Source organism: Bubalus kerabau, chromosome 1 (assembly GCF_029407905.1).
Source record: "Bubalus kerabau isolate K-KA32 ecotype Philippines breed swamp buffalo chromosome 1, PCC_UOA_SB_1v2, whole genome shotgun sequence".
In the NCBI taxonomy this organism is placed as follows: Eukaryota; Metazoa; Chordata; class Mammalia; order Artiodactyla; family Bovidae; genus Bubalus; species Bubalus kerabau.
The window spans coordinates 164,691,144-164,706,829 of NC_073624.1; the positions used below are offsets into that span (position 1 = coordinate 164,691,144).

General features: G+C 38.6%; 1 protein-coding gene across 4 annotated transcripts in view; it reads left to right on the top strand.

The window, feature by feature from the left end:
- The window catches only part of BMPR1A (bone morphogenetic protein receptor type 1A), a 144,818-nt gene that overhangs the window by 124,138 nt on the left and 4,994 nt on the right, over positions 1-15,686 (top strand). For all 4 annotated transcript variants that reach the window (XM_055538080.1, XM_055538091.1, XM_055538073.1 and 1 more), the window contains exons 6-11: positions 782-878; positions 1,045-1,144; positions 5,065-5,209; positions 9,437-9,629; positions 12,023-12,320; positions 15,467-15,642. In XM_055538080.1, coding sequence (XP_055394055.1) covers positions 782-878; positions 1,045-1,144; positions 5,065-5,209; positions 9,437-9,629; positions 12,023-12,320; positions 15,467-15,642 — 1,009 coding nt within the window. The remainder of the gene's footprint in view (positions 1-781; positions 879-1,044; positions 1,145-5,064; positions 5,210-9,436; positions 9,630-12,022; positions 12,321-15,466; positions 15,643-15,686) is intronic.

Below are 15,686 nucleotides of genomic sequence, written 5' to 3' on the forward strand. Positions count from 1 at the left end.
GTCAGCATTCAAATTAAGAACTTCTCAAATACTATATTTTTGGTTAAATAAAACTTCACATATAATTGTTGACATCTGTTCCCATGACTGCAGTCTTTCCCTGGGCTCATTTTCTGATCTATTAGGGACACATATCTGGTTAGTGGTCTCTAAAAACTATCAGAAGTACTGTTTCTATATTTTGCCCTTACCCTCACCACAAACACTTATTTTCTTCTGTATTAAGTTCATTAGTTTCAACATAGTTGTTATATGCAAAATCATCTATCTTCTGCCTATTTGACTACCTTTTATAATATGCAATTTATTTGGCCTAGGACACACTCCACGTTTTAGTCAGATCTTTAGTCTCATCCATCTAAGTCTCGGTACTACCACGAGTTCATATTTACCCTCCTAATTTATCATTGTAATGAAATGTATTACCCCATCTTTTATAAGAAAAGATCTCATGACTTTGCTTTTTTATTAAAAACAAATAGTAATATCTTAAATGCCAAACTTTGGGTTAAAAATATATATAAACTTTTGTTTATTTGTAATTAAGTTATAGTCTAGTGTTCTCAGACACCACATAATACATTCTTCTTCAGAAAAAAAAAAAAATGTAGAGTCTTCACAATACTATTTCACCACAGATTCAAATTTTTCCATATCATTTTTCACATATAAACTTGGCAGGTCCTTTTCTCTCACTGAATTAGAAATTGTATTTTATGAATATTTTAAAAATTATTTATCAATTTCATATATCAAATTATTTCTAATTTTCTTCCTTTAGGATTCACCAAAAGCCCAGCTACGCCGGACAATAGAATGTTGTCGGACCAACTTATGTAACCAGTATTTACAACCTACACTGCCCCCTGTTGTCATAGGTAGGTTAGCAGAGAAAAGTGCACTCATCGTAAATCTCAGTAAACTATTTTCTGTGGTTTTAACAATAAGCAGGCTTTCTAGAATTCAACACTACAAGTTATTTTTTCCTTTTAAGATGTAATAGAAAGATAATACATCTTTTTTATTGTTTATTTCCATTGTCAGGTCCGTTTTTCGATGGCAGCATTCGATGGCTGGCTTTGCTCATTTCTATGGCTGTCTGCATAATTGCTATGATCATTTTCTCCAGCTGCTTTTGTTACAAGTAAGATAATTATTTTGATGCGAAGTATTTTGTTGAGTAGTAGATATAAACAGTTGTTCTTAAAGCCAGTAGGCAGAAACCATTGACACTGAATGTATTTCAGAAACCATTAATTTGTATTCTCTGGTTATGTTTCCTTTAATTAACGGTATTATAGTTTCCTTAAGTGAACAGAGGACCTTACTATCAGTCAGTTAATTGGACACAACATTGTACTTCTTGTTATGTTCATAAATACTTAGATTTCCTTATTTATAGAATACTGAACTTTCTTATATCTGAATGGTTAAAACCTATCCCAGGAGATCAACTTTATATATTACCATTCTTGAGTTATTTGGTGGTTCAGAGTTATTTGCATTTAGTCATGATTTCAGAAGACAGTTGCCAGAAGAGATAAGTGAAAAGAGGAGGGCATAAACTTCATAATAAAACATTATCTGACTGATATGTGAATAAACCGAGAGATCAGTGGGACTGGTTACTAGACCTATAGGTAGACCCAAGTATATAAAGAAAGTTAGTATGTGATAAAGGTGACATTTCAGATTACTGAGAAAGAGTTGGCTTATTCAGTAAATGGATTTGGGAGTAGATAGCTATATGGAGAAAACTGAAGTTGAGTCAGTTCTGTACACTGAAATAAGTTTGAACCAGATATAGCCATGTGGATATAAAATTCATGTGTATATATATATTTACATATATAAAGTAAAATGATTAAAATACTAGAACAAACCTTGGATTCATTTTTAAAAATAATCTGAATCTGACACAAATCTTACAAGCCAAAAAAAAAAAAAAAACAACCTTAAAATTAAAAAAGAAAAGATTGATGGTGTCAACTACATAAAAATAAAACTTTACTATATGGTAGAAACCACTATAAATGGAGAGAAGACAGTCTAACAGTGAAAAATATCCCCTGCTTATATTACAAAGAGCTAACTTCTCAAATATAAAGAGCTTCTATAAATCAAAAAGAAAAAAAATCAATTCAGTAATTAGGCCCCCCAAAAATGAACATATGGTTTGTTTAAATAGGAATACATATGGCTCTTAAAAGAAAAAGATGACTCAAGAATACTCATAATATGAAAAATATAAGTTAAAATCATACTGAGGTATTATTTTTTATCTGTTATACTGGCAGAGATTAAAATTTTTGTTCAACTAGGGCAGGGAGACAAGAAGGCAGCAGAAAGCTGTGGAATCTGTGACGCCTATGGATGAGTGTGGACCTAAAACATCTGAATCCCAGGCTAGAAATTGAGAAGGACAAGCAGCAACCAATTTGTACTACAAAATTCCCCAAGAAGTTCAAGAATTGGCAGTACTAACCTCTGGAAGTTAGGTTGAGGGTGGCTGCCTGAAAGTCTATTTTCAGAAGGTCAGATGCTGTATTGGTTGTGCAATCCTGTATTAAGAAATCACTCCCAAATTTAGTGACTTGAAACAGCGGTTATTATTACCTCTCACTGTTTCTGTGGGTCAGGACTTCGGGAGTGACCTGACTGGGTGGCTCAGGATCTTTCATGACATTCAGCCAGGTGTCAGCAGATGCTGCACTCACCTGGAGGCTTGACTAGAACTGGTAGATCCTCTTCCAGGGTAGCTTACTTGCAAGGCTCACAGGTTGGCAGGAGATCTTGTTCCTCCGATATGAACCTCTCCTCAGAGCTGCCTGCATGAGCTTACTCATAGCAGGAAGCCTGGCTTCCCGTGCAGAGTGAACGGTCCAGAGACCGAGGTGAAAGATGCATGCTGTATGTGATCTAGACTCAGAAGTCGCACCATCTCTTCTGCCATCCATATTCTTCTGCCATCCATATTCTTCTGCCATCCATATTCTGTTGGTCACCCAGGTCAGCTGTAGTGCTTTATGGAAGGGAATTAAACAAGGACAGGTGTACCAGGAGGTGAGAAATGTTGTGGGCCATTTTGGTTGCCAGATACCACTGATGTTGAGATCCCTGTTCTTATTCTGAATGATCATGTGACTTAGATCATGAACAAAAAGCTAGAAGTGTTGTTTCAGGGAAAGAGCAAAAATGTTCTCATCTGTGGTGTCCCATTACTGAGGGTGAGGTAAATGGTATAGTAAAAATAAGGAGGTAAAATGAATATTTACATAATAATCTGTGGGCTCCTCAGCCATCCAGAACCGTGCTAGCCAAGCTTGTTCCCTCTAGATAATGTATAAGAAGATTATTCTTAGGGAACATCCATCTGGCTCAAGAACAAAAGACCTAAATATTCTGCCTCCAGTAAGCCCAGTGAAATGGCCCAAGCAGATTATCTTACAGTGAAACCTGTAATCAGTAAGCCCATTCACGTACTAAGAGCTGCCAATCAGGCCGTGAAGGACACTGATCCCTGAGAGACAGGAAACAAATGAGGCGAGTCTTGTTATTGCCCAGCTTACTCCCTGAAAAGAATGTCTGATTGCAGGACACAGGAAGAGCTCACGCAGAGCCTAACAGGCACTCTGAGTCGAGGAGGTATAGCTGAGAGTCTGGGGAGAGAGCAGCAGCTATGGTTCATAGGTACAGAGTGCTGGAAAGGAGAGTTTTCATAGAGAAAGAGCTCTATAGACATCTTCAGAATGGTCCCACAGAATATTCAGCTGATTTTGGCCAGTGATTTCAAGTGAGCAAACCCCCCAAGGCTGAGAAAGACCACCTGAAAAGGTCGAAGGATCGATAGTCAGTGCTCACACAAGGCTGTGAACAGCGTCTCTTCCCACCAGCTATGTGACCTGAAAACCTCATAATTCACGGGGCTCTGGTTATAGCACTCAGAAGGGTCTTGCCTCAGTATTGGAGAATAATTAGCCAGCTGTCTGACTTGGGACAAATGGTGAGCCCTAGGCCTATGGTTTCCTCTTTTGTAAAAAGGAAACACTACAACTTATCTCTTAGGAGTTTAATAAAGTTGAAGTTCACGGAACAGTGCCTGACACACTGAACATCAATAAAAATGAGCTGTTTTTTTTTAAAACATGTATCAACATGGATAAATATGTAATACATAAGTTTTTGTATACAAGATGTAAAATATTAATACAACATATGCCATTTATAGAAATTAGTATCCAGAGGAAAAATTTTGTGTGTGAGTATATACTTTTTATGGTAAAGTATAAATACATAGATAGGAAGGCTATAGCCACCTTCAAGAGTGTTTGTCTCTTAGGATTAAAAGAAGAAAATGAAATTATCAGGGAAATTTCAAATATTTTAATGTTTATTTTAAATATATCATACAATTATAGCTTAATATTTATTAAATTTAAATGGTTTACACATGGGTGCTAATTAAATTAATCTCTAACTGTTTAAATGTTTGAAACATCTCATAATTTGAAGTTTTTTTCAAAAACCTTTAAAAATATCAGAATGAACTTGTTTGACTTCTTTTCCGTAAACTCCTTTTCCCTTCTTAAAAATGGTAGTATATTTATTGTTCATTATGACATAAAACTACATTTATAAATTCAAATGAAAAAACATATGTAAAGCAGAGAATGGATATTCTTACATCCCCAACAATAGCTGTTATTTAACTTGCTAGATATCCTTTCTAATCCTTTCAGACAAGTATAGATACATATAATTTTAAACTGTTTATAGTGAGGGTGAAACTTTACATGCTGTTTTTTAATCAGTTTTTTTCACTTGCCAATGTACCATGGACGTCTTTCCATTTTAAGGTAGTATATAGCTCTCTATTTCAGAAACTCTATCTCTGGACATTATTTTAACAGAGAATATATTATTCTATGGTCAGACTCATTTGGTTATGAACCCATGTGATGAAGGAATGATGATAGTGTCAACAACCTCGGGATTTTTCTTACCTTAGAATTTTATTGTTTTAGAATTTTAATGTAGTTATCTTCTGCTCTTTTTAAATAAAAGACATTATTGCAAGAGCATCTCAAGCAGACGCCGTTACAATCGCGATCTGGAACAAGATGAAGCATTTATTCCAGCTGGAGAATCATTGAAAGACCTCATTGACCAGTCACAAAGTTCTGGTAGTGGGTCTGGACTACCCTTATTGGTAAGCTGGAATGTCCTGGAAGCATGAATGGTTTACTGATACAGAATGTATTGTCATATGGTGGTGTGAAAGTTGCTCAGTACAGTCCATGGAATTCTCCAGGCCAGAATACTGGGGTGGGTAGCCTTTCCCCTCTCCAGGGGATCTTCCCAACCCAGGGATCGAACCAGCTCTCCCACGTTGCAGGCGGATTCTTTACCAGCTGAGTCACAAGAGAGATGGTTAGAAGATTAAATTAGTTGAAATAAGAAAGGATAGGCAGGTAAGGAAGAGCCGCAAGCAAGGTTCAGAGAGAAAGTGTGTTCATGAAGCACTGTGTGAGTGTCAGCATTAGCTCACACATTTTTAACAACCATCTTGAGGAATCAGGTATAAAATTCTTTGCATTTGTAAGGTTAAATTGATTGATTGGGAGAAATATAACTATTTCAGATTCTGAAATCAAAGAGAAGTTACTCCCACAGATCATCTTCCTAAGAAGAACTATACTTCTTATACTTCAGTACAAAACTATATTACGGGAATACAATTCATAAAAATAATGTTAAAGGGAGATGTAGGTAATTCTCAGAGAGTTATATGTATAGAAATATTTGGATTTAAAGGTAAAGGGGATACTTATAATAAACACTAGATACTCAGATTTTAAATGCTTTCTTTGGTTGCATGTGTTTAAATCATTGATGTCTAATTTTAAAATTCATTGAATCAGGTAATTCTGTCATTAAATTGGAAAGGTAAAACTAAAACTGTCTTCATATGTGAACAGCATGATTGTCTACATAGAAAATGTCAAGAATGATAATGTAAAACCACAGCAACCAATAAGTGAGTTTATCAAGATTGCATAATAAGGTCTTTGTATAAAAATCATTGAATTTATATACACTGTCGACAAACAGGGATTAAAGTTTTAAAAGCAGTATCATTTAAAATAGCATTAAAAACGTGAAATATTTTGGAATAAGCATGACAGCATTTATGTATGACCTGTACACTTATAATTAGAAAACATTGCCAAAAGAAATTAACAAAACCATTCATAAGGAGATGTATATATATATCCTGTTTTTGTATCAGAAGACTCAATATTAAGATTTCAATTAGCCTAAAATTGATTTATAATTTCAATTCAGTCCAAATCAGAATCAGAGCCAACTTTTATAGAAATTGATGAGTTTATTTTAGTGACTATTTGGAAATGCAGAGGACCTAGAAGAGCCAAGACAGTTTTGAAAAAGAGTAAAGAGGATTCGCTACCTGATTCTGGGCTCGTTGTGAAACGACAGTAGTCAGCACTGTTTAATCCTGGCGTCGGGATAATGTGTACGTCAGGGGAACAGAGCAGAGTCTGAAGATGAACATACACGTTTGCGGTCAGTTGATTTGGATACCACGGTAATTCAGGAGGAGGAGAGTCTGTTCAGCAAATGGTGCAGGAAAAATTGGGTATCCATTTGCCAAAAGGTGAATCTTGACCCTTACCTCACTCCATATACAATACAAAATCACCTTGAAATGGATTAAATATAAAAGTACAAAACCTTTAAAAGAAAATGTTTTAGGAAATTATTGTAACTTTGAAGATTTCTTAGGACACAAAAGGAAAAGTCATTTAAAAAAATGATAAATTGGTCTTTCTTAAAATTTAAAACTTTTCCTATTCAGAAGATACTATTAAGAAGATGAAAAAATAAAGTCACAAACTGGCAGAAGAGTTTTGGTAAAGAATTTGTGTTGCAGAATATATGAAGAATTTTTACAACTCAGTAATGAGTCAAAAAACCCAGTCTTTTAAATGGACAAAAGATTTGAACAGTCGCTTGCCCAGAGAAAATATAAGGATGGCAGATACGAACAGCACGTGAAAAGGTGCTCAGCGTCATCAGGGAAATGCAGGTTAAACACAGTGAGATACTACTGCACATCCACTAGTTTGATGAAAACAGCGCATTAAGTGTGGAAAAGAAGATAGATCACCTGGAAATCTCATGCAACGCTGATTGATATGTAAAATACAGCTACTTTGGGAAACAGGTGGATAGTTGACTTTTAATACAGTGAAGCAGTCCCTCTGCTAAGTGTTTGCCGAAAAGGTACGCAGGGACTTCCCTGGTGCTCCAGTGGTTGAGAATCTGCCTTGCAGTGCAGGGGACATGGGTTCAATCCCTGGTTGGTTATCTGAGATCCCATATGCTGAGGGGCAGCTAAGCCTGCAAGCTGCCACTGCGGAACCTGTGCGCAGCAGTCAGGAGCCTGCATGCCACAACCAAGACACAACGCAGCCAAATAAGTGAATTTAAAAAAGAAAAGATGTGTAGACATGTTCCGTAAAAAGACTATGAAAGGTCATAGCAGCTTTATTTATAATAAGTTGTAGACAGCCTGGGGACTTCCCTGGTGGTCCAGTGGTTGAGACTCCGTGCTTCCACCGCCAGGAAGGCAGGAGTTGGGGAGAGGTACAGATTCGATCCCTGGTCAGGGAACATTCCACATGCCATGTGGCCTAATAAACAAACAAGTGAATGTTTTCAATTAAAAAAAAAAAATTTGTAAACAACCCAAAAATCCATCCGTTGGTAAATGAGTAAATTGCAGTACGTTCTTAGAGTGGAATACCGCTTGTCAGTAAAAAGGAGCAAACTACTGATACGCACAACAGCAGCGAAGTGCATTTCAGAGTATTTTATGCTGAACGAAAGGAGCTGGACACAGAGGCTACTCACTGCGTGTTTCCATTTATGTCATACTCAAAGCTGTAGGGACAGAAAAGAGATCAGTGATGCAGAGACTGAAGGTAGTGGAGAGGGAGTTGACTTTCAAGCGGTAAAACTTTTTTGAGTTATAGAAATCCTCTACATCTTAACTGTGATGTTTGGTTGTGCTTACATGACTGCGTACATTTGTCAAAACACGTTTTCAAAGAGAGTGAATTTTATTATATATAAATTAGACCTCAGTAACTCTGACTTTCTAAAAGGAAATCACAAAAGGATCGTGTGGCAAGTGGTACATGAAGTGAGGCAGCTCGGACGCTCCTAAATGGAGCCCATTTCGCTGTTTGCAGCCTGGACCGCGGTGTCGGTGGCACTTCATTGGACTGGCCGATAACGGTTCTGAAAAGGAAAGGTCGCAATTTATGTGCTTCTTGCATCCAACAAATACCGATGAAAGCAGTGTTGTACTAAAGATGTTGTCCTATATAAATATCTGTGTTCTGTGAGTCGTGGGGCATGGAATTCAAACAAATATATATACAAGTAGTTACAATTGTGCTAAGTGCAGCAACTGAGAAATGTATATGTGCTATGAAGTTCTTGAGAGAGAAATAATACTCCTAAGGAAACTACACATACAAAAAGACTGAGAGAGGAATGAGCTTGACTGAATTCTAAAAATTGAAACAAGGTAAATAAGAGGGATGCGGATGGGGATTAGAGTGAAAGATCAGGCGGAAGAGTTAGGCAAGGGCCAGATCCCAGATCAAGGGATCTTACGTACAGACTGAGTTGAACATTTTTAACTGTCATTTTGGATTTTGTGACATGATAAACCACCCCAAACGTCAGTGACTTGCAACAACTAACGTTGATTATTTTTCATGATTCTGTGGGTCTTCTTGGCAGTTCTTTTTCTGAATTTGTTCAGCTAGACCCAAATGGTAAAGTTTATGTACATGGCCAGTGGTTGGTATGATTTTACTCATTTTGGTTACAGAGTGCCCTAAAATGGCAAGAAAGGGCAAATCCCAATGCACAAAGACTTTTCACTTGTTCTATTAATACTTTTGCTGTTATTCTTTTGCCCCAAGCAATTCATGTAGCCAAGCCCAGAGTCTGGGCATGGAGACTACCCAAGACTGTGTGTGCTAGAAGGGGAATTATATTGACCATTTTTGCAAACAGTCTGTCACACTGACAGATTGTTATTTTGTGATTTTAGAATATATTGTACATTGTTTCATCTCCTTCTGAATACAGTACAGTCTTCCCTCAGGATTTACCTGAGGGGTTGGTTTCAGGATCCCTGAACGTACGAAAATGTACAGATGCTCAGGTCCCTTACAGCCAGCCTTCCATATCCAAGGATGCAGAACAGATACAGAGGTCGCCTGTATAGATGTTAATATTGGAGTTGGTTGGTTGTGTACACCATGCTTTCTGACGGGTTGGCCTATTAACCACTTTCTCAATCTTAGTACTTGTCATTTTACTTTTTCCTATGAAGGTTCAGCGAACTATTGCCAAACAGATTCAGATGGTCCGGCAGGTTGGTAAAGGCCGATATGGAGAAGTGTGGATGGGTAAATGGCGTGGTGAGAAAGTGGCAGTCAAAGTGTTCTTCACCACTGAGGAAGCTAGCTGGTTTCGAGAAACAGAAATCTATCAAACTGTGCTAATGCGCCATGAAAATATACTTGGTGAGTACACAGTTGATTTTAGTTCCATATTCTAGAAGGTTAATGGGATGCTGGTGGAAGCCTAGCTCAAGGGCTTGAAAACGTACGTGAGCTCAGCTGTGTGCATTTGGCTAAGGAAACCTGGTGGAATATCTGCTTTAAATACAACCTAGGCCTGAATGCAGCCAGCCAATCTCTATACATACCTCAGAGGTGTTTTGGGCTTGGGTTCCAGACCACTGCAATAAATCAGATGCAGCAATAAAGCAAATGACACAAATATTTTGGTTTCCAAGTGCATTTAAAAGTTGTTTATACCGTCCTGTAGTCTAAATGTGCAGTTGCATTATGTCTAATAAACAATGTACATACCTTAGTGTAAAAATACTTTTACTGCTAAAAAATGCCAAAACAACTACAACAGTAACATCAAACATCACTGATCATAGATCACCATAATAAGTATAATAATAATGAAAAAGTTGAAAGTTTTTTGAGAATTACCAAAACGTGACACATGAAGTGAGCAAATACTGTTTGAAAAGCAGCTTCTATAAGACTTGTGGTCGGAGTTGGCAGAGACCTTCAGTTTGTTTAAAAAAAAAAAACAACAGTGTCTGTGAAGCTCAATTAAACTAGGTGTGTCCAAATTTATTACCCGGCTGAAGAGAAACAGCAGTGAGTTGTGAATTGGAAATAATGTAGCTTATTGGACGTACTCATATAGTAACCCAAAAAAAGTCTCTAACAGGTAATTTAAACAGTTTTCTAGGTCACTCTGACTATGTGTAGCTTTGCCTCCTGTGAATGGAATCACCCCCACCTCTATGAGATGCAGCCTCGTTTACGGTCTATGCTAGTAGGGCTGTCCCCTCACCCCCATTTACACAATACCAAAATAACCTGGGTATGATTTGATCGGTATGGCACAGAAACTCATCTGCCTTCCCTGGCTTTCTTTTCAGCCCTTTACTTTAGAGAGTGCATAGCATGTTGCTAATAGTTTCCTACCCTAATTGTGTTAGTTTCCTAGAACTGCTTATTGCAGATGACCACAAACTGTGTGGCTTAAAACAATAGAAACTTAATCCTCTCCAGAGTTCTGGAGGCCAGACGTTTAAAATCAAGGTGTTGGCAGGTCCAGGCTCTCTGAAGGCTTTAGGGAAGGACTCTTCCTACCTCTTCCAGATTCTGGTGATCACCAGCTGACTGTCTTCAGCATTTCACACTCCGTATCTTTGTTGGCACATGTGTTTGTTGGCACTCTGTGTTGGCACATGACCTTTCGCCCGTTGTGTCTGTGTCCAAACTTCCCTCTTCTTGTGAGGATTTCTAGTCATTGAGTAGGTACCCACTGTAATCACCTGAACTTGATTATATCTACAAAGACCTGTCTCCAAATAAGGTCACATTTATAGAGACCTGGTGGACATGAATTGGTTGCAGGGGGAGGGCTAATATTCAACTCAGCACTCTCTGACCTTCTTCTGAAGAGAGGACGGAGAAGAAGAGAAGGAAAGAAAGCCAGTGTCGTGAACTCGCTTGTCAGCGAGCCAGGCTGAAAAGGCGGATGTGATGAGGCATCGATGGGCACGTGGGCGTCAGCTTAGTTAGGATGGAACTCTTAGTTGAATATAGTTAACTTAATTTTTAACTCTTTAAAGTAAAGGGCAAGGAAATTGTAGCTGAAAAGAAAGCCAGGGAAGGTAGATGAGTTTATGCACCATACTGATCAAATCATACCTAGGTTATTTTGCTACTGTGCAAATGGGGGTGAGGGGAGAGACCTACCAGCATAGAACATAGTTAACTTAACCAGTACTTCGGCCACCTGATGTGGAGAACTGACTCATTGGAAAAGACCCTGATGCTGGAAAAGATTGAAGGCAGAAGGAAAAGGGGACAGAGGATGAGATGGTTGGATGGCATCACTGACTCAATGGACATGAGTTTAAGCAAGCTCCAGGAGTTGGCAATGGACAGGGGAACCTGGAGTGCTGCAGTCCATGGGGTCACAAAGAGTCTGACACAACTGAGTGACTGAACTGAACTTTTTAATGTGTCCGCTTTTCAGTTTGAAATGAAGAGCCTTTTCCACATTCCTTCTTCATAGTTCTTGGTGCTTAGGGAATCATGTAGATTAACAACATTCCCTCAGGTTATTATATATGTGATCTTTTTCTTAGTCATATTATCATTTCTATGATTAAGATTATTTAAATTACAAAAGTATAGACTTATGTGTAAATGACAGATAAAAATTTGAGTAATACATTCAAGAGATGTTGTCAGCTAAGTTAAATTTATATTGTCTATAGATGATACCTAAGTTATTCTCAGTATCTTGAATGAACATCTTTTATTCTTCCTAGCCACCTCTGATAACTAACCTTTTAAACTCATTAATTAAACAGGTTTTATAGCAGCAGACATTAAAGGTACAGGTTCCTGGACTCAGCTGTATTTGATTACTGATTACCATGAAAACGGATCTCTCTATGATTTCCTGAAATGTGCTACACTAGACACCAGAGCCCTGCTTAAGTTGGCTTATTCGGCTGCCTGTGGTCTGTGCCATCTCCACACAGAAATTTATGGCACTCAAGGAAAGCCTGCAATTGCTCATCGAGACCTAAAGAGCAAAAACATCCTCATCAAGAAAAATGGAAGTTGCTGTATTGCTGACCTGGGCCTTGCTGTTAAGTTCAACAGGTGAGTGGTTCTTTGCCTGGTGTTTGGAATTATTTTAATCTTCTAAAGATAGTTCAGTTCGGTTCAGTTCAGTCACTCAGTCGTGTCCGACTCTTTGTGACCCCATGAATAGCAGCACGCCAGGCCTCCCTGTCCATCACCAACTCCCAGAGTTCACTCAAACTCACGTCCATCAAGTCGGTGATGCCATCCAGCCATCTCATCCTCTCTTGTCCCCTTCTCCTCCTGCCCCAATCCCTCCCAGCATCAGAGTCTTTTCCAGTGAGTCAACTCTTTGCATGAGGTGGCCAAAGTACTGGAGTTTCAGCTTTAGCATCATCCCTTCCAAAGAACACTCAGGGCTGATCTCCTTTAGGATGGACTGGTTGGATCTCCTTGCAGTCCAAGGGACTCTAAAGAATCTTCTCCAACACCACAGTTCAAAAGCATCAATTCTTCGGCGCTCAGCTTTCTTCACAGTCCAACTCTCACATCCATACATGACCACTGGAAAAACCATAGCCTTGACTAGACGGACCTTTGTTGGCAAAGTAATGTCTCTGCTTTTGAATATGCTATCTAGGTTGGTCATAACTTTGCTTCCAAGGAGTAAGTGTCTTTTAATTTCATGGCTGCAGTCACCATCTGCAGTGATTTTGGAGCCCAAAAAAATAAAGTCTGACAGTATTTCCACTATTTCCCCATCTGTTTCCCATGAAGTGATGGGACCAAATGCCATGATCTTCGTTTTCTGAATGTTGAGCTTTAAGCCAACTTTTTCACTCTCCACTTTCACTTTCATCAAGAGGCTTTTGAGTTCCTCTTCACTTTCTGCCATAAGGGTGGTGTCATCTGCATATCTGAGGTTATTGATATTTTTCCCGACAATCTTGATTCCAGCTTGTGCTTCTTCCAGCCCAGTGTTTCTCACGATGTACTCTGCATATAAGTTAAATAAGCAGGGTGACAATATACAGCCTTGACGTACTCCTTTTCCTATTTGGAACCAGTCTGTTGATCCATGTCCAGTTCGAACTGTTGCTTCCTGACCTGTATACAGATTTCTCAGGAGGCAGGTCAGGTGGTCTGGTATTCCCACCTCTTTACCTGTTTTGTATGTGTATTCAGGACAGTGGGGCTCCAAACATGTGAAAAAAAGTAAAGTGAGAGTGCTCGTCGCTCGGTCGTATCCAGCTGTTTGCGACCCCGTGGACTGTAGCCCGCCAGGCTCCTCTGTCCATGAAATTCTCCAGACAAGAATGCTGGAATGGGTTGCCATTCCATTCTCCGGGGGATCTTTCCAACCCAGGGATTGAACCTTGGTCTCCGGCATTGCAGGCAAATTCTTTACCATCTGAGCCACCAGGGAGGCCCTCCAAACATGTATCTGTGCTCATGTGATTATAAATTAGGATTTGGGGGGAAGTTTGTCTTAGTGTTTTGTTCTCATTGTGGTTTTTGTTTTTTACAAAAATTACATCCTACTCTACATATTCTTGGTTTCTTAATTTTTATTGTCTTAGACATCTACTTCAGTTTATATAGATCTTTACTCTTTTTAACAGCAGTATGGAAAGTTTTCCATTTTATAGATTACTATAATTTATCCCATCTATGACCCAACTGGTGGACATTAAAGTTGCCTCCAGGTTCAGTTATTTAAAAAGTGCTTCAATGAATATTGTATTTTATGCATATGTAATGTTCCAGAGTTCTTGTACAAGTATTTCCTCATAGTGGATTTCTGGAGAAGGGGCTAGACAGAGAGTATGTATATATTAAGCCATATTAATAGGTTGTCCCTTTGGAAAGTGTACGTCAGTTTATACTCCCATAAACAAGATTTATGTATGCCATTGCTTCATCACTACTTGATATTGTCAATATTTTTAAACAATAAGAATATCACATTTTTAGGAAACCATTGAAATTGTTTTAATGTTATAACTCTAGAGTACAGCAGCCATTTCACATTTCAAAATTCATTTCAGGCCATAAAATTAAAGTATATAATAAAGCAAACATCAAAAACTTTAATCTTCTTCTGTTATTATTACAGTTTTCTATCCTATTTTTTTTTTCTATCAGGGGAGTTTTTATTGGCTCAAGTATTCATCAGATGCCATTTAAGAAAATATAAAGTACATTATATTGACCTCCATTTCAGAATAGTTTCCAGAATCTTAACAGATCTGGGAACCTAAAAAAAAGTCATTCATGTCTTCAAACTCTAAAATATACTCCAAAAATTAAAAAAAAAAAAAAGATAAATATTGCAGTATGATTGTGTAAACGTGGCTCACAGTAGAACTAAGTTGGTTGTGGACCCATGAAGAAAAAGATGTGACCCTAGATCACAGAGGGTCACATGAGAAAGAAAAGCAAACAACGCCTCTCAGTGTTCACATTTACTCATCCTAGGACATGATTCGGAGAAGGCAGTGGCACCCCACTCCAGCACTCTTGCCTGGAGAATCCCATGGACGGAGGAGCCTGGTAGGCTGCCGTCTATGGGGTCGCTAGGAGTCAGACACGACTGAGCGACTTAGCAGCAGCAGCAGCAGGACATAATTTTCTACCACATTTTATATTCAGTACTGTTCTCTTTCTTAGAGAGACACAGAACTTGCTGCTGCTGCTGCTGCTAAGTCGCTTCAGTCGTGTCCAACTCTGTGCGACCCTATAGACAGCAGCCCACCAGGCTCCCCCGTCCCTGGGATTCTCCAGGAAAGAACACTGGGGTGGGTTGCCATTTCCTTCTCCAGTGCGTGAAAGTGAACTCACTCAGTCATGTCCGACTCTGCGCGACCCCATGGACTGCAGCCTACCAGGCTCCTCCATCCATGGGATTCTGCAGGCAGGAGTACTGGAGTGGGGTGCCATCGCCTTCTCTGAGATGTTATATAATATATAGCATATATTTAAAGGGTATAATACTTGTTTAAAATCCAAAAGATGTTAAATTTCAAAATACACCTAGCCCCAAGGATTACTGATAAGGAAATGTAGACTTACTAGATAGATTTTATTTAGTTGTGTATACAAAACACACACACGTATACAGAGAGAGAGAGAGACAAATTCTGACTGTCACACAATGCAGTGAAAATAGAGAAGAAACGATTTTCTTTTCTCTCAACCTGGGCGTTTTCTGTCTTCTGCTTCAGTGACACAAATGAAGTTGATGTGCCTTTGAATACTAGGGTGGGCACCAAACGCTACATGGCTCCAGAAGTGCTCGATGAAAGCCTGAATAAAAACCATTTCCAGCCCTACATAATGGCTGACATCTATAGCTTTGGCTTGATCATTTGGGAAATGGCTCGTCGTTGTATCACAGGAGGTAGGAGTTTCAGTAGCATGTTTCTGGTTATGTCTGTATACTCA